We start from the raw sequence: 24,157 nt of genomic DNA on the forward strand, positions 1-24,157 counted from the left end.
ACTTTTGCGACTTATTTCAAACATATCAGGCATCTATTTGGACACCTGTATTAGTTTTTGTTTTTCTCAGCAAATGTATATGTGTATTAATTTTTTTGTAAAAAATAAAGTTAAAAAAAAGAAGCGCTTTCGGCCAATAGCACGTGCTGTGTTTGTGTAAACACAGTGGTGGTGTATGAGAGCAGACAATTTAATTAGGTTTCACTTTTGTTTACATGTTAGTGTTAGCTTGTTGAACAGATGTATTGATAAAGTATTGACTTTTTACTCCAACAGTCACAAGCAAAGTTGTCTTCAAATCGAGTATTCTTCACTTCACAGTCAGTCCCCACCGTCTCTCCTCTCTGCCTACTCACTGTGTGTGTGTGTGTGTGTGTGTGTGTGTGTGTGTGTGTGTGTGTGTGTGTGTGTGTGTGTGTGTGTGTGTGTCAATGTGTGTGTGTAGTTGGAGGAGCTCAGCCCATCAAAGAAAGTAGTAGTGTGATATTAAATTACACCAAACAAATAAAAAGTACTAATAACATGCATCAGTAAATAAAACACAACAATTCTTAGTTTCAGGTCATGATACACTAATATAAACAAAGTTTTGCATATTATATTTCTGCCATTTAATCCCCGTAAATTCCCCACTGTTCCTTTAAGAGAAAAAATGATCACAATATTTGTTGCATCATGTTTTAGTTTGATCAGATAGGTTTCTGTTTCTGGGAAATAAAAGTCAATGCATGTTACGTGAGAACACATCATATGCAATTGCCTCTGCAATTTGCTGGCACTTCATCATACACATTTAAAGCTGCGCGCTCAACAACATCACATCATTTACAACCAGGCAGAAGTTGGACGTCACTGATCTTACACCATCGAGCCCAAACCAGCGTCAAGAGCATAAACCAGTCACTCCAGCTCATATTCAGAGAACTACGGAGTTGAGGAAACAGCTGAACGATGAGGTGAGTGGCTGCTTCTGCATTTGACACCATTGTTGGCGTAAGTAATCAATGGGCATATCATAACGTCGTTATTAATTTGTTCTTTTGAGTCCACATGTGAGTCCTAATGTCAAAGTGAGACGCTGGAGACACTTGCTGTAGTGTCTCTGCCACGTTTAATTTACCCCGTCTGTGGACAGATTTTGTTACCACGACAGCTTCACAACTCTAAGATGCAGTAACGAAACTTAACAGATGGGTAGTTGAGCCGAAAACTAAGGCTGAGTTTAAAGATGGGCGGGGTCCGAGCAAAGGGGGGCAAAGGGCCAGTCGCCCCTTCCCAGACTCTTTACGCCCCTGGCCCGATTTGGCAGTTGAGATCAAAATGAAGGCCGAGTTGAGAGATGGATGTGGTCTGAGCTGACCGTTGAGACTGGCCCATCACAGCTGGTGCGATCCCATCGCAGGATGGGCTCTAATTTAATACACATTATTGAGTCCCACAGCCCAAAACAATGATTTTAAAATCATTGCTGAGTTCCCTATTTCTTCCGCTCTCTCTTCAATGTTTCTTGTCCCTTCCCTTTCTTCCTTCTTAGCCAAGGCCACAGGGACTATTTCAAAATATCTTTGTAACAGTAATTACTGATCGATTGTTTTCTGAAAGTTCTGGCAAGTATCTCTTTGAGTGTCGACAGTGACTAACGCATTTATATTTTGTGGATGTATTTTGTATTTACAATATATTATACGTATTAAAGATCATTACATTCTACTGGCTAAGTTTTGGGTAACTTAAGCATCCAATTGTACGTTTAAACTAAGGAAATAATTATCCAAATGTACAAATAAATACATGCAATTAATAGTTGTTGTTTTCTGAAAGTTTTATCTTATACTGACAGGAATATATTTCTAGTGTAGAAATGCTAAGTGCTTGTATTTTGTTAGAATTGAATACATAAATGCTGTTCTTAATTTTCATTTTACTTAATTTTCTTTGCTCTTATGTGTTTCCTTAGTGGCAGTTAAGACTCTGCTTTCCATCATTTTCCTTCATTTCTTTCCTCATTTATGAATTCCTCGCTTTGTTTCTTCACTCCTTTTCTTTCTTAATGTATCATAATATCTTTATTGCTTCACCTTATTGCTTCTTCATTTCTCATCAAGACCCGCCCTGCCTTGTGGACACGGTTGGTTGAAGTTGGCCACTGACTGAGTGGTTGTGGTTAAGAGTCAGGAGTTGGCGTTCCTCTTTCCTTGCCCCTTTTTTTTTTGCAATCGCTCATTGCTTGAAAACTCTACCCGCGAGATGAATAAGAGACAGCACTTGAAGATAAACACTTCCCGTTTATGACAAAATAAAGCGAATGAGACATTTTTGCAAAAAAAGGATACATAGTTACAGTTTTATACGTTTGCAATAGTGTAATACTGGCTTTTGTGAAAGATTGTTACAATACAGTATATAACATTTTAATGAACACAAAAAACTATTAATGGTTCTCAATAGTAAAAAAACAACAAAGTAAATGACAGCGGATGGATACCCGTCATCTGTTAGTGTCTGGCCACATCACCTCATCCACGACAAAAGCAACATCTTCCCTGTTTCCCACTCTTTGTTCTTTTCTTCTTCCCACACTGAAATGTTTGATTCCATGTTTGTTTAGTTCTCACCAGAGAGGAGACCTTCCCTGAGGTCTATTTGTAGTGATAAGGATCAGAGTGGTTGTGTGTGTTGCCAATTCCAGGTATGGTTTAAATTTTGAATCGACGTTTTTTTCCATTAATTGCAAGAGATTTCATGCCTGGGCGTGTGTCCCATTGAAGAAACAGCGTGTATTGCTTTGTAAGAAGTGTTTTGCAGAACTGTTGGAACAAAGTTCCAAGCAGAAATTGTGTTTGTACTTTTAGTACCTGTGTTTAAGACATGGTTATCAAACCATGTCAGAAAAAACTGTACCATCCCTTTGTGTTATTTTTTCCCCATTACAGTCTGACCGCCCCTCGTTCTTGTCTTTTAATATTTGTCATCTTTAATCCCCATCAGTGCTGCTCAGAGTCAAACAACACTGGTGGAAAAACTGCAAGCCCTGCAGTGCCACTTCACCTGGGATATGGACCCCAGCAGGTCCACACTTTTACATCAAAGGGAAAAGCTGGTGGACATCGGCACAGAGGGAAAAAGCTGGCTGGGTCACATCTACAACCTGCGGGGGTTCATTCAGTTCAAGCTGGGCTCCACCGAAGACGCCCAGAGTTTCTTCTACAAGGCTGCAGAGGCCTTCAGCCAGACGAGAAATGCAGATGACGGTCCCTGGTTAGTGGTGAACTACGGGAACCTGGCTTGGCTGCACCACCACCTGGGAGACCAAGCAGAGAGTGAGGCTTACCTGTCAAAGGTTGACGCCCTGATGAAGAAATACCCACCACCATCGCAGGACGAGCTCCATGCAGAGACCTACGCTGAGAAAGCCTGGACCCTGATGAAGTTCAGCACAGACAAAGAGCTGGTGGCAGATTACTTCCAGAGAGCCATCAGGATGCAGCCGGACATGGTGGAGTGGAACACTTGTCATGTAATGTATAGCGATAAAGGGCCGGAGGCCGACTACTGGGAGAAAATGAGAGTTGTCAAGAAACAGGAGCCAGAGAACTTGTACTTTGCGGTTTACTACCTTGAGCAACGTGCAATGAAAGGAGAAGACGTTAGGGATGAAGCACGTGAGTTGGCCGAAAAGGTTTTGAGAAATCCTGTCAGCAGCTACAGTGGTCTGAAAGGGTTACTTAGGGTTTACAAAAACTGTTTAACTATTGATGAGGCCATTGATTTGGCGGAGGAGGCTCTGAAACACCATCCGGATGAGCGTTATCTGAAGAAATGTGCTGCACTTTACTACAAATGGTTAATTTATTTCAGCAAAAGTCTCCTAAAGCAAAGCATGATAGACAGAGCCGTCAGTCTCCATGAGGAGGTAATTTCTCTCTACCCTCATTCTTCACTTATGAAGAAAATAGACCTTGCAAATATACATGCAAAGTCCATTCACGGCATGGCTAAAGCTGAGCAGATCTACCAGGACCTGCTAAGAATGAATCTGGAACCTGCAGAACAACAGGTCCTCTACAATACCTACGCAAAATATTTAAATTTTGATCGACGGGATAGAAACAAGTCAATACAGTACCACATGAAGGCGGCAGCGATACCGCATCGATCCTCGTTCCGTAGGTACAGCTTCAGAGTTCTGGACAAGATCAATGAGGAACGCACAAACAATATGTGGAGAGAAGTCGAGGAGTTTCTGGAAAACCTGAAAGAGCAATGTGGATTTAACAACACGGGTTCGGATGTGTTGATGTAGCAGGCCGAAACACCCGACCCAGAACATGTAACGTGTGATCATCTCATTGTCTTTTCATGACTAAGAAGATTACAGTATCCCTGTGTCTCACAAGATTTTACACTATAGTCCAGTTAATGGAAGACAATCTAAAAACCTATCAATTTGTATGTAAGGCAGAATATTTCATGAAAACTATTAAGATTAATTATGTATGTTTATTATTGATGACTTTATTAGAGCCATATATATTTCATTGTATTTTCCCCAAAGAGAAATTTAGCATTATTGCCATACAGTGTAGTATGACAACTGAAAACACTGGTGTAATGGTTTTTGCATGTTGTTTTAGCTGAAAGTTCCTTGTAAATAAAAATCCCAGAAGCATCAATCAGAAGTTGTGTGTCCTACTCCTCCTCAGGAATCAAACAAACTTTGAAAAACACAACAATTATGAATCAGGGTCTTTATTTTCGGACGCATGTCAGGTCAAGAGTGTGAAGCACATTCTTAACAAACAGAAACACATTTTCTACATTTATACAGATCCCAAAGTAATCGATAATGGCCAGAACGTTCTGAAAACGGAGTATTCTCAAAGGGTTGGAACCACAAGATGAGACTGAGAGGTTGCACATGGGGGTAAAAGATTAGATACGACACACACACACACACACACACACACACACACACACACACACACACACACACACACACACACACACACACACACACACACACACACACACACACACACACACACACACACACGTGTCAGTGGTCCATCATCTAAAGAAGAAATTACTTTGAATTTGAAATAAAACAACAAAAAATTGAATTTCGTACAAGATTTAGACGCAAGTTCTCTGACAGGTCAGAGGTCAAATTAAAAAAAAAAAATGGGAAAGGGAGATCACTCGTTTCCTCTTCGACTCTTCTTGTGACTCTTTTTTGAACTCCTGTGATGGAGAAGAAACAAAATGATGTCAAATGGAATTAATCAAACAAATGATTCACATCTCATTAATAACAAGACCAAAGATATACAGGAACATAAAAGACGACAATCATGTGATAAGAGTGAAAAATAATTTTAAAAAAACTCCAGAAAACCACTATACAGACTTGTATATGATTTTGTTGAAGTTGTTTTGGTACAGACTAAAATGTATTATTGGCACCACCAAATATCGAGAAGTCCTGATTTTATTACGGTACTGGTAATGAAACTCCGGTCTTGAACCTGCACAATTATCATAATTTATCATAAAACAAACAAATACCCAGACCCGCATATCCCAATATATTTCATATTTTTGTGATAACAACAGTAGTATCTCTCACCTCTCTGGGGACTTTGAGTGGCTGCGATGTCTGTGGCTTCTGTGGTGACCTGGTTCAAAAGTAATGATCGAATGAGAACCAATCAACCTTCGTCAAATCATCACATACAGTAAGACATTTATTTCTTTTCTACGTGATAATTATAAGAACTTATGTGTTACGTTGAACTCAAAGAAAAAGAAAAAACACCAAATGGAAGAAATATGTGTGGTTGTTTTCGTGTCAGCTTTGTAAAACTCCTGAACTGAAAAAATAACCTCCTCAGATGAATATTTTGTATTCACTGTTGGGTTCATAGCAGGCTATAGTTTAGTGCCCAAACAATTAAAGATCATATGTAAAAATATATATATTATTATTAACCATGGCCATTCTTTGGATCTCAAGTCAATTAAAATATCCAGAATTTAAGTTGCGGCAGGCCAGACCAGCATACAAGCCAACAGCAGAGCCTATTCTTTGTACGTTTATTTTTGACAAACATTTCATTACCTGGAGATTTGGAGCGGTGCCGTCTGTCTCTGGACCGACTGCGGTGTCGGCGGGGGCTCTTGCTGCGATGGCGGTCTCTCCGAGGCGACGGGCTACACAAGTACACGCAACAAAAGACATAAATAAGCGTGAGCTACATGTGTTATAATTTAAAAAGGTGACAAAGGATTTCCAGTAAATGTCAACATACCTGCGCCTCTTCGGAGATCTGCTCCTCCTGGAAAAATAAATGAGTCACAGAGGATTTGATTCAGAGATGAACCCATGACTTACAATCACTTTACAAAGGGAGAACGTGTAGCTGTGCAAATATCTGGTTTTGGATCATTAAAAACACAAACCGTCTGGGTGAGCGACTGCGTCTGTAACGAGGCGAGGGAGAGCGACGAGGCCTGTCATTGTCACGGTAACCGTCACGCCGTCTGTGAGGCTCAGGGGTCTGCAGTCTCTCCGGCTGCAGGTGGAAAAAAACACAAACAACATGAGTTAAAATAGGTTCACAGTGTAACAAACACCACAAAGTTATTGGTATATTTTACCTGAAGAGGTTTTTGGACTGAAACTTAATAGTGGTAATAAAAAAAGAGAACATGTGTTCGACAGCGTCCATAACTTTTTGACTCTTTCAAATTTAACTGAGTTTAAGAGTTTCTACTGGAACAAATAAAATGTGTTGTCAAACAACATTGAGAATACAAAAAACTGGTAAATGGGCATATCTGCCATTGCCAATCAGTATTATTCACTTCTCAACAAACCAGTTTTCACATGGCGTTCCACAAGGTTTATTACACATTATTACCTTCTCTTCTTCCTCATCTTCTTCTTCACTGCTTTCCACCTCATCCAGATCTTCCTCCAGAGCGCTAATACGTGGATCTAACATCTCAGCCTCCTCAAGGACGTGTCTTTTCTGCAAGACACACACACACACACACACACACACACACACACACACACACACACACACACACACACACACACACACACACACACACACATCAGTGGTGTGGGCACTTGAATCGAGCCGTGTGTGTGTGTGTGTGTGTGTGAACAGGCGAGGTGTAAACGTACCTGAAGTCGGGGCAGAATGATGTCACACATCCTCTCTTCATGAAGAAGATCGTCAATGAACTCGTCTACGTGCATTAACTCAAACTCTGAAACCAAATACAAAATAAGAATAAAACATTTTAATAAACATCCACAACATAATCAGGGTTTCGTCTCATGTTCAAAACACTACGTAGAGTTTAACTAGTGAACCAAAAGAATGAAACGCTCACTGTACTGGAGAGAATGTTTCATCTTAATTAAATCTTGAGCCAACTTTTCAGTTCTGTGGGCTATTCAAGGGTTTTATTCCAAAAGTCTGGTGGGAGATCGGTTTGCCGCTTGTGTAGTTAGACATGGAACAGCTCCTCTGTGAAAACTGTTTTATTTAGAGAATTATTTTTCGATTAAAAAAAAAATCTAAATTAGTTTTATGCTGAAAAATGGGTCTGCGTGTTCGCAGGCCTCTTTACAATACAACCTATTTATAAGAACATAACTAAATATCCACAATATAAATGCTGCATACACTTAAGGTGGATCAATGAGGGCTTATCTTAATATCCAGATTTCAAACAAACACTCAACATTTTACTTCTGGTAGAGTCAGTGACAGGATGCACCATTTTCGTACCTTCCTCTAATATGCATGAGCAAATAAATAAGACGCAAACATGTAAATCGGAAAACTGTTCATTGGTAATAGGTGAATGTGTCCTCCTGTCTTGGAAGGCTATGAGTTTTCATCCTGCTTCCACTATTTGTGTCAAGCTAGGCTTAACAAATCAAAAGAAGAAGAATGTATGTATGTATGTATACATACATACATACATACATACATACATACATACATACACATCTTCCAAAAGAACGTTTATGTAAAAGACCTTCAGACGTAATGTACAGAGGACCCTCATGACAACTCCTTCTTGGCTTGAAAATAGACCATCCGCAGGCTCAGGAAACCACTGTCCTGATTTCAGGATGTGCATTGTGTCACAGTCCAAAATATGCAAACTTTACCTCCATTTCGGTTCTGACTCTTGACTCTTCTGTAATCATTGTACAGCGGCTCCAGGTATTTGTAGCAATCCACTGCAGTGCCAGTTAACCTCATGTACATCGCTCCAAGTAATCGAACGTATCTAGAAGAGAGAGGGAGCAAGCAGAGTAAAAGGAGTGTAAAAGATCACCAAAGCCGATATTATTTACGATTGACATGTCCTGTTTGTATACTGTACAAAGATAACTTTTTTTTTTTTTTTTTAATGTGCCAACATATTTTTTGGGCAAAGGGATTAAATAGATCGAAACTCACTTGAAATCCTCATTTTTGATGAACTCAACAATTATGTCTTTTTCTGGTTGAATCTGCAGCATCTTCAGTGTGAGGCAGAGGAAAGGAGTGGGCTTTATGTTTCCCCCAAAAACTCCACCAACGTACTTCAGCTCCATGGCTTTGTCGACCACCAGCTCAGCTGTGAATCACACAACATGCACACACACTTCGTTTAGCAGTCATTGTGAAACACAACAGGACACACGTGTATTTGTATAGTGTTACGTTGAGTTTTCCCTTTCAAGGAAGAGAGTATACAACAGGATGTGGAAGAGGTGTCAAAGTAAGTTTGGTTAAAATTCTCTCGTCAAAAGAAAAGAAACCTGTATGTCGCAGAGAGTGTTTTAGGCATCAGCCTATATAATAATTTCACTTATTTGTTGTTTGACAAGTAAAACACCACAAATACATCCCGCTTACAGCTTTTACAATGTCATGATTGCATTCGTTTAAATAATATACATAAAAAAGGGTAAATAACCAGCAACTTAATCGTTAATAGCAGCCCCGATCTGTCTCACACTGTTACAAAGTGACTTACGGTGTTTTAGCTTTTGATCAGACAAAAGAAAATTCCTATAAGAGTACATTTTGGTTTGTAGGAACGTGAATCAACACACTTAGCTTTAGCTTACTTATAAGTTAGAGCTATTTATAAACATATATAGAGTAAGCGATGCTACGAAAGTGACACACGTGGTTCTGTGAACGTTAGAGAGAAAAATGTTTTGAACACGTTTTGAACGCATTGAATTGCTTTAGTTAGAGAACAGTCACTAGCTGAACAGTCACTAGCAAAACAGTCACTAGCTGAACAGTCACTAGCCGTTAGCTCGCTGGCTAACACGCGACTCACCCGTTAGACCGAAACACTCCTCTTTCCAGTATTTAGACTCGTAGATTCGAGTCCGGATGATTTTCTCCACCAGATACTGCGGGTTGGTCCCGTGGATGCTGTTTGCATCTTTAACGGTTCGGTTTGCCATCGGAATGAAAAATGAATTACTCGCACAACGGCAACCGCCTGGGATTCACCACCGGAAACAGAATAATTGTAACTTCCTGTTGGTTTTTAGTTTGTTTTTTTCAGGAAGAATCATTCTTCAAATTGGTCTGCAGATGTCGCTGTCTTTCAGCGTAAAGAATGCTGAGCGGAGGTGCACTGGTTTGAGTTTATTAAAACCGAACCAACGACAATAAAAATGGACACGCAGGGAGAGAAACAAGTAGAATAAATCCACACGATGTTCATGTTAAATAGGGCCTATGGGGAAATGTTATCTTCACCACATAGGAAAAAGCGCTCGACCATTTAAAACTTCTATGAATAGAACGAGCAGGTCTCTGCCACCACTATGTCTAATTAAAAACATAGCATTAAAACAATGTGAGACTTTTTTATATTCATAGTTATTGATTTCTTACTTTGTCTTTCCAGCTGGACATATGATTCATTATATCTATTAAAGATCATAAACTAATGATGTAATACACTCCGTCACAGGAAAAGAGCGCCTGATTTTATGTAGCCCGCCATTTAAACTGGAGAAGAAGACAGAAACTACACAATATATATAATACATATATTTTTCGTGTTTTTTGGGGTATTTGTTTTTATTGTTTTGTTTGTTTATTTCTTATGTATTTTTAATGAATAATAAATACCAGTACAAGACAGTTTGATTCACGCACCAGACCAGTTGGTGGCGGTAATGCACCAAACAGTTGTGTGCTATCCGCCAATAAACCATAAAGAAGAAGAAGAAACTACGCAATTTTCGCGCGAAACCTCTGAGTGCTGATGTGTGTTGTCTGAAGACTTTCCCTGTGGAAATTGCATTTCTTTCTTTCCGATGCAGGGTTGGAATTAAACAGATAAACGAACAAACGTAAGTCCTCCTTTGTTCCTTGTTGTTGTTTGTGTTTTTGTACCTGAGCTCGTGCAGCAGACCGCGAGGACACAGGATGAAGTATTTCACCAGGTTGAGAGTCAGACGAGTCTACGAGTGGCGTGGAAAGCCTTTAAGTTTCAACAGGAAGTTGAAAACCTATGAATATGGGTGAGTACCAAGTTTTTTTGTTTTTGTGGTCTTTTGGAGATGCAGAAAACCCCAAACACCATAAGCTAAACTAAAATGTCCCCTCTTTGGTTTTTATTATATTATGTTTGGCCTTTCTGGATTCACATTACTGCTGCATCAGCGCGTACGTTTTACTGCTGTCTTGATAGATGTTTACGGTTGTGGCACTTTTACTCCTTTTATATACAGTTAAGTAGTTAAATCTACCGAAATGCATTATATTCTATACCATCATTATCTTCATCATCCTCGTCGCTGTGCTGTCAGAACCACGTATCTTAAAAAAAAAAAAATACAGCCCTCTGTTCAGCTGTGTGACGAGGCACTAATTTCCAGCTGATCCAAAAAGGCTTTTGAAATAGTTTATTATTATATTAGCTAAATACGTAAATGGGTACGTTTTCTCAACGCTTTAAGAGACACGTCATCCTCCACTTTATCACAAAGTCTACCGTGGACGCGTGGAACAGAAAGGAGAGGACGACCTGTACACTGACCAACTAACTAACCAACTAACCAACTAACTAACTAACGCTGCCAAATGTAACGGAGGAGAAATATAAAGTTTAAAAAAAATTGGACTTCTCATTCATATCTTGTACCACCATTGTAACTGATTGATTAGTAGTGTTTAGTTTAGTTAATTTAGTTTTTTAATATATATATTTTTTTAATTTATATCCTATTTGTCTTTTTGTATTATCTTGGGTGTTTTTTCTGTTCGTACCAGAGGAGGACGAAGCACTTAGATCAATAAAGTTTCAATAAAAGTACTAAAATGTTAGTATACTTCATGTACCAAAGGTACTCATAATGCAGAGTGGTCAATTTTTAGAAACAATGAACATTGGTTTATAATAATTGATGCCTCGTGTCTTCATTGCTTTAACATTGCGCAAGCAAATTTATATTTATTTTCTATCCGACTAGGCAGCTCGATCTGTAATCATACATCACGTGTCTTTTGATGATCGGCTTTGTATTAATAATCTGAATCTGTAAATCTCAGCTCTTTGGCCATCAGCGTGGAAGGTCTCCCGAGGACTACGGTCATCAAGACCGGCCAACACATCCTCATAGAAGGAGAGGACGAAGACAGCCCGTACGTGGCCAAAGTCATCCGGCTGTTCGGTAACGGTGAGTCCCAATCGCATGACGCAACGCTGGACTTTGTGCTCAAAGGACATGTCGCCGAACGTCTTCTCTCTCTATCTTGTTTCAGAGAACGGGAAGCAGAAGAAGGCTGTGGTTCAGTGGTTTGTTCGTGTGTCCGAAGTGCCTTTGAGCAAACGGAAGCTGCTGGGCAGAGAGCCTCACCCACAGGAGATCTTCTACTATCAGGGACGCAACTGTGACGACGAGGTTGACGCCGGGTCCATCCTCAAACCTGTGCAGGTGATGTTCAGCGACACCTTTCTTACTCGTCTTCCTGGGCTGCATGGAAATGCAAAAGACACAAACAGCTTCATGTTTTTACATTGGAAAACTCTTTCATTGAGAGAAAATTATTTCCTTTCCCCCCTTTTATGATTTAGAGTTTTCTCCAGCCTCATTTGGCTGACCGGAAGCCGCCAGGTTACCGTGAAGTATCATGGGAGTAAAAGTAAAAAGTGGATAACAAAAAAAAGAATTCTCTGTATGTAAAACCCAAAGTGATCACTGTAAGTGGACGACCTAATTCTGTGTGCAAATTATGTCCTGTGTATGTCAACTGGGGCAAAAGGTAATAAAAAGCAGGTCAGAATAACATCTTTTCTAACTGCCCGTCATGAGTTTCACACTATTGTAATGCGAAATCCGTGGACAACTGTGTGTACGAGTTTCTCTTTGCATGTGGCCTAATGTTTTTCCATGCAATACATTTCTATTTAAAACAAATTCTGACCTAATTTTAACATAAGCTGTCTGTATGGATATAGAACTACTGGAGGCGAGAGGGAAAATGTTTCGTGGGATTGAGGTGAAACGACCCTTAAAGTCTTTGTCGTTTCGCTCAAAGGTGACACACCTGGATGGAGAAGCTCCGTTCCCGGACTCTGGCGATGGGGACACCCTGTACGTGAAGCTGTCCTGGGACTCCAAGACCTTCAGAGTGCTGGACTCTGCTCTGATGGACCTCAAACTCTCTCCAGCTTCTTCTCCTCTTCCTTGTCCTAAACCCTCCCTTCCTCCCTCACCCCCCTGCTCCCCGCCTGCGGCGTCTCCGGTGTCTCGGGGCACCGCCTGGTGCGCCCTGCCGACGCCGGATCTCGGCGTCATGCGCCGGGCCTTGCAGGGAGAAGTGAGACACAGCCGGGCCACCATGAGCGCGGGCAAGCTCTTCACCGGCGAGGCAGAGTCGCTGCACTCCGCCACCAAACTGTCGGCCTCAAAATGTCTGAGCGCCAAGAGGAGGAACGCCTCGGACAGGACGCACGGCGTCCGCAAGAAACTGGAGCTGAGCAGTGGGTGATACAGTACATTCTCCTCTGGTGTCGTAGTGGTAGATTTGAGCTAATTACAGATATCGTACCCCAGTATTGGCAGATGTATCTGGCGACTTTTTTTTTTTTGCACACTTGACCTTTTCTTTTGCAGTAATTTAAAAAAAAAAATCTCTTCCGGCCATCTTGTCCCTCCTCGTCCCATCAGATCTGGAGAAGAAGTCGATCAGCGAGGACATCTTGAGCCAGCTGCTGGACGAGGAGCTGGAGGTGAAGTCGGCTGTCGGAAGACTGTTGCACTCTCCCCGCCAGGCCCTGCCCCTCCCCCACAGCCTCACACCCCTCAGGAAGCCCCACAAGGCCCCCGGTGCTCAGGACACCTTCCCACTGAGGCCGACCTCCAGCGTCATCCGCAAGGTGTCTCTCTCTGAGGGGAACAGTCCGCCATCACCGGCCAGACACGACTCCACCAGGTGAGAGTCCGCTGTCCCGCACAGCCGCAACGTCCACATCCTCTTACAGTCAGCCGCTGGCATGTTCCCATTCCATTTTTCTCAAATCCTAACACAATATTCTGTATCTATTCATATTTGTGGCATTTCAGGCTTCCAGCAGCGACGTTTTAGCTGCGCTTGCTCCCTCCAACAAAGCACACAGCTGTATTAGCAGAAGAGTCTTGCAGCAATCTATAACATCATCATAAATTCCATTTATACAACCTCAATGACACAAAATTCTATTTCCCCAAAGTCAATAGTGTGAGACAATACATGTGACGACGGACATTCAAAGCATTCATTTGAAAATCTCCATCAAAGCGTTGAATATTAACAAAGAAAATATATTCCATCCAGCCCTATGATGCATACAGCTGTAAATTGTACCAGATAAAGTGTAAACATCTAGTTTAATAATCATGTGATCGTCACTAAATCATCAGCCTGCTATCCGCAGACTACTGTAAGCCAGCATCGGCTACCCAGCGGGTATAGATGGATGATGTTGCAGCTGTTATGTACGCTACGTTTCAGTGCACAAGCTGACAGCTTCATGCTCCACAGTGTAAACTGTTGCACATTGTACAAAAACAAACATTTTAATTAATAAAACTAATCAAATATTTTTTGGTTGTGTCTCAAAATGGGACCACAATCTGCATTTTATTGTATACAATGACAATGAAATGTAACCTTGAAACATTGTATCGCCAATATTGAGGACATAAAATTACTTAAGTATGAATAAATGAACCATAAAGGCTTCATAGCTACACAGGGAGCTGGTTCTCTGCACGGAGCCTGCCACATCGCACCTCTATGTTTCTACGCTAATCGAGAATGGACAAAATCAAACTCCGGCTTTATCGCGAACCTTTCGGGTTTTTCGTTACTCAAGGGCCGATTCCTTTTCCCCCCGTGCTTGGAAAAGGAGGCGAGCAGAGGGGCATTCAGTTTGATGCCATCAGCAAACTTGCCACAGGTTTTAAACTGGTTTCAACCAGAGATGACCGGTTTTAAACTCGCAGACTTACTGGTGTTGCTTCTGTTGGATGAAAGTCCTCAGCAGGGTGATGATGGGATGGAGGCAGGGTTACTGAGAGGCTTGGTTGAGACGCCCAGAAGCAGAAACGCTACGCTAAGGAGACGGTAAGCCACCAGGGAGCAGAAGTGAGCCAGAAAACGTTTATGAGCACAACAACCAGGGTGTGTAAGAGAGCCTGGAGCTGACACACGTATGGGGTGATTTTTTTAAAATCTTGATATTCTTTGAGGTTTGAGTCTGCACGGCCGGTTGAAGTTGTCACACACGCATCACTTAATCATTAATGGGTTTGTTTTTCCCTTATTAAATGTGGTTAATTTAAACCCAAAATTCCAATGTGTCTTCAAACAGAGCTACCACTCCGTCTCGAAAAAAAGAACCGAGATCCCTGAAGGAACCAGCCATGGGAGTCCTGTGAGTATATACAGGTTTTCTAAACACAACACAACACAACCACTCCTTTTGGAAGTCGACACCTCGACAGAGAAACCTGATTCAATGGGACTTAGACTTTCCCAGGATGTCGTTATCCATGTTCCGGTCATTTTTTTTATTTTTTTCTTCATGTTTTTAAGTTTTCTTCAGTATTAAAATAGCATTGAGAGAGTTCTGTTCATCTCTGGTTACGCTGCAAGCAGGAGCTGCTAATGGATATTTCAGCAAACTTTTTATGATGATTATATGTATAAAAAAAAAAGTTAAACAAATGTACGGAAGGCAAGCAAACAGGGCTCAAGTTACAGCCTACAGCTAGTTCCCTGACTCCACGGCAACATTATTCTTTACTATCTGTTGACATCCCAGAATAACACATCAAAATCTTCAAAATGATCTCTCCCTTTTCCACCCGAATCCCCGTGCAAAGAATGACGGATCTTCTACCGTTGTGTGTCGTGGACAGGGCCGAGGTGGATAATGAAAACTCTGCGATGCTGCCGCTCACCATCACACCGAGGAGCTCGAAGAGGAAGTCGGCCCAGCTTGTGGCGTCTCGCATCAGAAAGCAGCTGTGAGTGCAGAGAGGAGGCCATCGGCCTTTCAATCCGCTGATCCATCCATTCATAAATTCTAGAGAAAGACTTCGAAGTACTGAAGCTTCACTTTCTGTATGATCAGGAATCTTCTGGACAACCTGCAGGACCTGAACTCTGACGGAGAGGATGAGGAGGAGTTTGTTCCGTCCAAGAAGGAGCTACAGAGCAGCAGTGAGGATGATGACGATGGGGAGGAGGAGGCGGGGCTTAATAGTGATGAGGAGGTAGTGTTTAAAAAGGGCAGATATGCTGCGGCAGGGTCTCGAACTCCTCAGTCGAAGCAGAGAACTCGCTCCTCGTCCAGAACGCCGCGAAAAACTCCAAACAAGAAGGTAAAGGTCCTGAACTCAAACGGATAGAATCAGGTCATCCGTTTCTTTTCTCACCGTCTCTCCTGTTAACTCTTTCTGATTCCTCAGGTCACACCCGGAACGCCGCGGACTCCCCATCGCGCCGTTCCCAGCATCCCCAGCAGGTCTCTGCCAGCCCGACAGCCTGCTAATGTTCTGGAGGAGGCCAGAACGAGGTGAGACGCACCAGCCGTGACCTCTGCCCTCATCTACTGTTCAAAATGTGTGATATCCTGCAGCACAAGTCATCTGTGTCAAGCAGCCATCATTCAAGGAAAGAAGAAGAAGAAAAGAAATGCAACATACCAGCTTATTCCAAGCGTTTCAACAGGAGCGTGTCACTGCACATCGCGGCTGGAGAATCCATCACGACGCTACCACACACACGCCACCTATCACACATGCCACACATCAAATCCTGAGATAAATAATTCTGACCTCTGATTGGCTGGTGTCTGTTTACACCTGCATCCACAACATTTCCCTGGTTTTTTTTTTATTTGTTTTTTGGCAAAATTGAAGCTTTGCTCTACAAAGTGTATTTCCTTTGTTTAAAGATTTTACTTGATAAAGGACGATTAATTGATTAAGAGATTAACTAACGAAGTAGTTCAGTATTAGTATCAGGCTCGTTTTAGAGCAGTGGGATAGTAAATTTAGGAATTTTCTGGCCAGAATCTTTTTTTTTTGTTCCTGTCCTGCAGACCTCATTTTCAAAATCTGAAACTTCATTTAGTTTTTCATTAGAAGGTTGAAATTGTCTGAAGTAGTTGACTCTTAAATCTCTTTAAGGAAACTCATACTCTCATAGTCCTTAAGGCATTTATTCCATTTTGAAGTCTTGTTACTTTTTTATTTCAACAGAAACTTCACAAAGGACCAGAATCTACTTCGACCTTGTGTGCATTAATGTTTGTTCACGTTATTGTGTCTCCTCAGGCTGCACGTGTCCTCGGTGCCGGAGTCCCTGCCCTGCAGGGAGCAGGAGTTCCAGGACATCTACAGCTTCGTGGAGAGCAAGATCACAGACGGCACGGGGGGGTAAGATGCACATCCTGATTCCGGGGTCTTTTGTTATTAGCAGGATCGCATTGGCACCAAGATGTAAAACATACAAACGATACAGCGTTTCAGCCGGAGACCCTGATCTGTGACCCGTTTGTTCCCTTCTCTAATTGTTTTCTTTCATCAGTTTTTAAAGTGCTCCTAAGGTAAAACTATTGAGTATTTCATAAGAAAACACAAATATAGCCATAACCTTTTGGGGCTGTGTCACATGCACATTCTACATAATCCTCCAATAATGAACGTTCAGTTATTTTTAGTGTTGCGATCATTTCATTTCTGCCACAAATTACATCCATCAAGGTGGAACTTTTTCTTCCAGCAGTTAGTAGATTATCATTTGCCGTTATCTTAATGGCATCTTGGTTTCACTTTAAGAGTCATTAAGTCGTCACAGCTGTTGTTTAGGTTTCTTCAATTGTCTACACCAAACTACTCAGTCTAAAAAGGGAAGCCTTTTTTTGCGTTATCGTTGTGTCCATGTCGGCCACAACAAATAGATGAATTGTTGTTTATCGGCCTCAGGATTCTACTTCGTTTCATTTCAAAATGTTTTCAATTCTTTGTTTGGAATTAGAATATATAATAAATCTGAACACGTTTGTTTATTTTCCAGTGCGACGTCTTCAAATCGTTTTTTTTTTTTTTCCAACCAAAAAGATAAATTAATTAGTCAATGAATTGCTGACCTCCAGGTTGACCACTGTTTAAATGAGGAGCTAACGTTTAATTAATCCCCAAAACCTGGAATAAATGTGAAAACCCAGTAATGTTTTGCCTTCAGATGTAACCTAATGTGTCATCGTAATAACCCTCCTTTTATAACAGTGAAACCCCATTCAGGGCGCTAGTTTCAGACCAATGCACAGATGGATTTAAAGACACTCGGACCGCCTCTCATCTTGTTTGCGTCTCAGGTGCATGTACATCTCGGGTGTGCCGGGTACGGGGAAGACGGCCACGGTCCAGGAGGTGATGCGCTGTCTGCAGCACGCGGCCGACGTGGACGAGATCCCTCCTTTCCACTTCATCGAGATCAACGGGATGAAGATGACGGATCCTCACCAGGCCTACGTCCAGATCCTCCAGGTGAGAGCAGGAAACTTCTTACAGGGGACAAAAGCACATGCACCGTGTGAATATTTTTGAAGAAACAGCCGGCAGATGTCGCACAAATCAGATACTTGAGCGAATGTAAAATTAGCGTGGCAGAAAAACGGTATGATTCCCGTGATGGAGGATAATAAAGCCGTCAACGTGCTCGGCTGCTGTTCACGTTTGTGTTCTGGTGGCGTCGGTACTTGGTTTCTGCTCCGTGATATTCACTTTCAACTAAATAACAAGACACTGTTTCCTGTTTTTTTTCATGGAGCCTTTTTTTGCTGGTCGATTTCATAGAACCCACTGTGGTATTTCAGTTGTTTGTTTTCCTGTTAGATTCCTTTGCTATCGTCAGTTATGTTCAGCTGCTTCTCCAAAGTTGTGTAATGATACTTACCACATGTGTGTTTTATCTTTCAATTTCATCATATTTTTCATACTTGAACATCCACAAGAAAGTACAATTAACTTAATGCATGAATAACAAAAAAAAGAGATACTGTTGTCACTCAGCGCCCCTGTTTTATCATGTATCATGGTTTAACTTGTAGAATTGGAAATGTTTCTGGATTTTAAAAGAAAGCGTTGCATCTTCCCCTGCAAACTTTAAAACACATCTTTTTCAACTACACCGTAAATAAGGAAAGTAGCCCTTCACTGATAGCACTATAGTTTAACTTTCTTAAAGAAATCATACTTTCTTGATTCTTGTTGTTGTGAGTTTGTACGTGAGAATTTAAGTCGCTTTGGATAAAAGCGTCAGCTAAATGAAATGTAATGTAAAAAAAAAGGTAACATTTTCAACACTTTTTTATTGATTTCACTTTAATTTCCTTAGCTGTCCGCCAACTTTAACTACTGCTCGCAGTTTCCACCGGCTTTCAGTCTTTGTGCTAAGCTAGGCTAACCTAGATATGTCATCTGCTCTGGAGAAGAAAAACATTGATCTGTTTTGCTGACTTTTAGGAGTAAATAATGCTCCATCTTGATTTAACGTTGTGGTGGGTTCACTAACTTGAACTCTCGTCTCTGCAGAAACTGACCGGTCAGAAGGCCACTGCCGACCACGCAGCAGCTCTGCTGGAGAAGAGATTCAGCAACCCTGCACCCAGGAAGGAGACTACCGTGCTGCTGGTGGACGAAGTAAGAGCTCAAAATCATATTGATGAGCATTTTATTTTATGGGTGTCTCTCAAAAACAATATGATTGCATCATTCTTTCACAGGAATAATATAAAGAATGTTTAAAAATGTCAATATAAATGAATAAAAGGGTAAACTAGATAGCTCGACTGAAGGTGAAATGACTGTACTCAAGCTGAGTCACAGTTTCAGCGAAACGCGTTGCACGCTGTCCTGGGGCAACAACGTGTCTGTCTCTCACACTGTTTTAACTTCCGTTGAGGAAGTGTGAACAAAACAAACCCTTTCAATTGCTTGATAAAATGTCAGTCGTACTACTTGACAAAAATCTGAAAACTCTTCACAGGCTTTAGCTAAAACTGTCAATCATATGTTATGTTATATCTGTCAAAGTAGGGAAAAGAAAGTAACGGAAATAAAGTTTCATTCTTCCAACTCGCAGCTCTGTTCTCACTTGTTCATTTGCTCTCTAACTCGCTCGTTGAGCAGGAGAGGACGGGCGAGTTTTGAATGCAGTGTTTACACGGAGCCACCAACAATGTGACTCCATATTATGCCTTTTTAATAAAATGGACATTGTTGAAGGGAAGAAGGAAAACAGCAATGTCTTTCTAAAGCTGTCGGGGTGATTGTGTGACTGCAGGCTTTTTAGAAACTAATCCCCCTTATGGGGGGGAAGACTGAGCGATTGTTATATAAAACTGTAAATCATAACTTTCTTTATGAAAAAATAGCCCAAAACTGCTGTATTTGGATGTATTGAACACCATAAGTAATATACAAGTGAATATATATGGTTTGGTACTTGAAAAAATGTAAATGTCACAGATGTGTGTAAATTTGTCCTAATACAAATTTTGCAGACCTCGACTGAATTTTCTCTGTACTAAACCCTCTGATAAAGTGAAGCAGAACAAAGTTACAAAGTCAACATTTGCATAGAGAATGTTCACATATTGTGCTATGATTTGGGTTAGAGTTACAGCTGCATCATTTCAAAGAAATAATCATCCTGAAAGTGTTTTTCTTTATCCTGTGTCATCTTCATTTACTCTTAACCAGTAACATATAGACTGATATTTACACATCTGAACAAAATCTCACATGTGTACCTTTTTATTATCACACAAGTAATTCAAGTAGCCCTAGTGGTTGCAGAGATACACCCTTTTTTGTTTAGGTATGCAATTTTCCAGGAAAGGGCCTAAAAGTAGGGTGGTTTCTAAAAGGTTAACTTGAACCTTTTTTTTGTGTTTTGGCCCGTAGTTGGACCTGTTATGGACCAGGAAGCAGAACGTCATGTACAACCTGTTCGACTGGCCGACGCGGCGTCACGCCCGCTTGGTGGTGCTGACCATCGCGAACACCATGGACCTGCCGGAGAGGATCATGATCAACAGAGTGGCCAGCAGACTGGTGAGGGAGCTCGACCTTATGCTGCGTAGCCCTGCCCCCGCTCTCGCGGCTCCTTTCTTCAGCTTGTATGATTCACAGGTCTCAGAAATCAAAGACACTTTGTGGTCGCGGGAATTGTGAAAAGGATGAGTAGGCGATGGCCGTGATGTGTGCCGTTAGGAGCCTCTGAAAGTCTGATATGACATCGCTCGGGCACAAATGAAGGGAAACTAGAACTCGTGTAATGTGGTCAGACTTTCTAGTTTTGTGAGGGTGACGGAAAATTGACGCCTGGATGTCAGAAAGCATGCGAAACAAATATGATGGAACTAATTCAATATAATGTAGTTACGGCCTTAAAGAATAGGAAATTGTGTTAGAAAATACCCAAATAAGAAGGGTGGGGGGAATATAAAAGAATGAATTAAAAGAATATTTTGTAAAGATTGTTGATGCGTGTCCAGAGTTCTCCATGAGCCCGGAAATCAGGTCCTCTGCAATTGCAATGTTATTTCAGAAAAGTCATGAATGCGTAACTAATGACTGGAAAAGGTACATTCAGGTCACAATTTAGGATTAACAGGTTTTAGCATCAATCTAGTTGAACTGAAATGGAAAATCTCTAGTCTCAACCATTATATGTGGGCTTTTTATGTAGTTGTAAAGCAATGGAAGGACAATTTTGTCGTAACAACTGCATGCCTCTAGGAAATGAAGAAGCAAAGAATAAGTGCTGTAGATAATATAAAGTATGAGTACTGTCAAATAACTGCAATCAGAAATCAGGTCAAATAGTTTATTAGGAAAGAAACCAGAAGGACTTATAAACAATCCAATAATGGCCACAGCAGTGATATTCCCTTCTACTGGAGTTACTAAATATTAATTATAAGATGCTAGAGCTGAGTTGGTGAGATTTTGACAATTTGAAGGTCAACAATATTGATTGAGGGAGACTATAAATAAGTTAGTTAATTAAATCCGTTAAATTAAGATCTACAAAGCTATCTAAATTAGGAATCAGATAACTTGAATGAGAAGTGAAATCACAATTACCGTAAAGCAGGAAATAAATATTTCCAGCACATCTTCTGCAACCTTATGCACATTGCAAATGAGTCGTGAAAAGGAAGTTGACTCAGAACTGCACGAAGCCCCTTAAACATCAGTATTGTTCACGATGGAACATTATGATGGAATTTAGGTAATTATCTGGTTTTAAAAAAAAGCATTTTTTGTTCTTTTTTTTTGTTCAGGGTTTGACCAGGATGTCGTTCCAGCCGTACAGCTTCAAGCAGCTGCAGCAGATCATCATGTCTCGGCTGAACAAGGTGAAGGCCTTCGAGGAGGATGCTCTGCAGCTGGTGTCCAGGAAGGTAAAAAAAAAACGGGGCGTCTCTCTCTGACCCAAACGCTCTCGCAGGTCCACTCTCGTCACAACTCTTCCTCCCCTCCCCCCAGGTTGCCGCGCTGTCGGGCGACGCTCGCCGATGTTTGGACATCTGCCGCAGGGCGACGGAGATCTGCGAGCACTCTGCCGCCGACCCTTCAGCCACTGGCTTGGTTGGAATGAGTCACGTGATGGAGGCGCTGAACGAGATGTTTTCCTCCGCCTACGTCACGGCCATCAAGTGAGTCTCTCATTCTGGTCCCGTTTAACGATGGCGGTGTTCAAAGGTGTGATGAGGTGACGTGACTAATGTGCGTCTTCAGGTGTGCGTCACTGCAGGAGCAGCTCTTCCTTCGAGCGGTCATCGCTGAGTTTCGGCGGCTGGGATTGGAGGAAGCCACCTTCCAACAGGTAAAAACCAACACACAGAGAGAGACGCGCACAAGTGTCGAGCTCTCTATTCTAATGTGGTGCTGTGTACATCAGGGTTCTTTCTCTGAAGTAGAAGTACACATCACAATACCACACAGTAAAAGTCCTGCGTTCAAACTTGTACTTTAAGTGCATAGCGAAAGAGGCGTTATCAGCACAATGTGCTTAAATTCACTCACGGTAAAGTCATCTTGGCTGTCTGGAGGAAGGAAATAAACAAACATTCGTTCTGTCATTTCTCACATGGTCACCGGGTACACATCACCGCTAAATCGGCGGCAGGCCGGTAGCCGGTGGGCTTCAGGATGGGTCGAGCTGTGACCTTCGGCTCCGAAGGCACAGACACCCCGAGTAAATGTCGCCCCCATCTGTTTTCCCCGTGCGCCAGGTGTTCGTGCAGCACCAGGCTCTGTGTCGGGTGGAGGGCCTGCAGCCCATCAGCGTGTCGGAGGGACTGGCGGTGTGCCAGCGCCTGGGAGCCTGCAGGTTGCTGCTGCTGGAGCCGAGCCGCCTGGGAGTCCTGCAGCGAGTCCGCCTCAACGTGAGCCAGGATGACGTGCTCTTCGCCCTGAAGGCCGACTGACTGGGGCTCCTCTTCACTCCTTTATCTGAACCGAGTGGTGAAATTGTTCCCAAAGTTTTTACAAACTGAAATCAAACAGACTTTGGTTTTTAACTACTTTGTGTGTCCTCAAATCACTCAGTTCATGAACAATATCACACTTTGAGCAGAGGGAAATATTTTGAGTCAAATGATGTTGTTTTGTGTGATTGTCCCCGGTTTAAAATGGGTTTTTGCTCTTATTGGAATTATTTTTAACTTTGTATAGTGCATTTTATTTTTAGGGTTGAATACCTGGATTTGCAATAAAACTCCTTATTTAATGTGAACCATTCATTTTTTTTCTTGCAGTGGGAATAGGAATACAAATATTGAGTAATTCAACCAAAGGAATAAAACAAAAGGAATCAATGGATCAGATTTTATGGACAGCACTTGCTGCTATTGTTGTATTTATTCAGAGGAGCCAGAAGCAGATGCATAGTTTATTTGGAAACCAGTGACTCGGATCAAACCACAACGAAATCTGACTTATCAGACTGAAAGGACGCCACAGAGGAAGTTGTGAAGTTATCTGCGGCGGTTTGTTTCCTGCACTTACATGTGTCAGTCAATCAGATGAAGCAAGAGCAGATGAGTGGGGGCAGTCAAGAGGTGAGCCAAATGGCATGTTAAGGATTAGCAAATAATCTATTTACTGTAGGTTATTGGAGACTAAATTATAACAAGATATTATGCAAACCAAAATATAGTGTCATTTGAAATATGTTTTTCCCCCATGAAAACATTTTGAAATTAGACTAATATCTTGCAGCAGGCAGCATCGACAATGCTTAGTGGTCAAGGCCGCCTCTTGTTCTTCCTCATGTAAGAGTTAATTAACTTACAAACACTGAAAGTTTGTGTATACAGCGAAAACAAAGAGATGCATGAGTATCTACACCTGTTCCAGACAGTAAAGGTCTTTCTCAACATCTCCCATGAGGCTTTGCTTGTTTGTAACACGTGATGACCAATTACATGAACTGAAAATGGAAAGAAAGTCAACTTTAATGTCTGATTTGGTTTGTTGCAATGTTCCACATTTAAATAAACATGGTGTATTTGATTCAAATGCCCGATTCTTCAT

General features: G+C 41.6%; 3 protein-coding genes across 4 annotated transcripts; 2 read left to right on the forward strand and 1 right to left on the reverse strand.

Moving 5' to 3' along the window:
• Positions 1–828: 828 nt before the first annotated feature.
• On the forward strand, positions 829–4,452 carry LOC137793706 (interferon-induced protein with tetratricopeptide repeats 1-like). The gene is made up of 2 exons (XM_068590013.1): positions 829–956; positions 2,989–4,452. Exons 1-2 carry the CDS (start codon positions 952–954, stop codon positions 4,301–4,303), a joined length of 1,320 nt encoding a protein of 439 aa, XP_068446114.1. The 5' UTR covers positions 829–951; the 3' UTR covers positions 4,304–4,452.
• Positions 4,453–4,733: 281 nt separating this feature from the next.
• On the reverse strand, positions 4,734–9,669 carry prpf38a (pre-mRNA processing factor 38A). The gene is made up of 10 exons (XM_068589840.1): positions 9,367–9,669; positions 8,490–8,649; positions 8,195–8,316; positions 7,193–7,278; positions 6,921–7,031; positions 6,460–6,572; positions 6,309–6,335; positions 6,119–6,210; positions 5,627–5,675; positions 4,734–5,241 (listed from the first exon to the last, which is right to left on the reverse strand). Exons 1-10 carry the CDS (start codon positions 9,494–9,496, stop codon positions 5,196–5,198), a joined length of 936 nt encoding a protein of 311 aa, XP_068445941.1. The 5' UTR covers positions 9,497–9,669; the 3' UTR covers positions 4,734–5,195.
• Positions 9,670–10,304: 635 nt separating this feature from the next.
• Positions 10,305–23,664, forward strand: orc1 (origin recognition complex, subunit 1). Of its 2 annotated transcripts, XM_068590011.1 has the most exons (18): positions 10,305–10,570; positions 11,601–11,728; positions 11,814–11,986; positions 12,591–13,035; positions 13,223–13,487; positions 14,571–14,660; positions 14,908–14,970; positions 15,458–15,565; positions 15,673–15,922; positions 16,010–16,116; positions 16,880–16,981; positions 17,923–18,094; positions 19,142–19,249; positions 20,516–20,665; positions 21,901–22,020; positions 22,106–22,275; positions 22,358–22,445; positions 22,855–23,664. In XM_068590011.1, the coding sequence occupies exons 1-18, from the start codon at positions 10,476–10,478 to the stop codon at positions 23,047–23,049; spliced, it is 2,829 nt and encodes a 942-aa protein (XP_068446112.1). In that variant the 5' UTR covers positions 10,305–10,475; the 3' UTR covers positions 23,050–23,664. The 2 variants fall into 2 exon arrangements, with proteins under 2 accessions (XP_068446112.1, XP_068446113.1); XM_068590012.1 differs by lacking the exon at positions 14,571–14,660.
• Positions 23,665–24,157: the final 493 nt, after the last annotated feature.

Source organism: Clinocottus analis, unplaced genomic scaffold (assembly GCF_023055335.1).
Source record: "Clinocottus analis isolate CAN_PGR_092001 unplaced genomic scaffold, fCliAna1.0.p SCAF_23, whole genome shotgun sequence".
Taxonomy (NCBI): Eukaryota; Metazoa; Chordata; class Actinopteri; order Perciformes; family Cottidae; genus Clinocottus; species Clinocottus analis.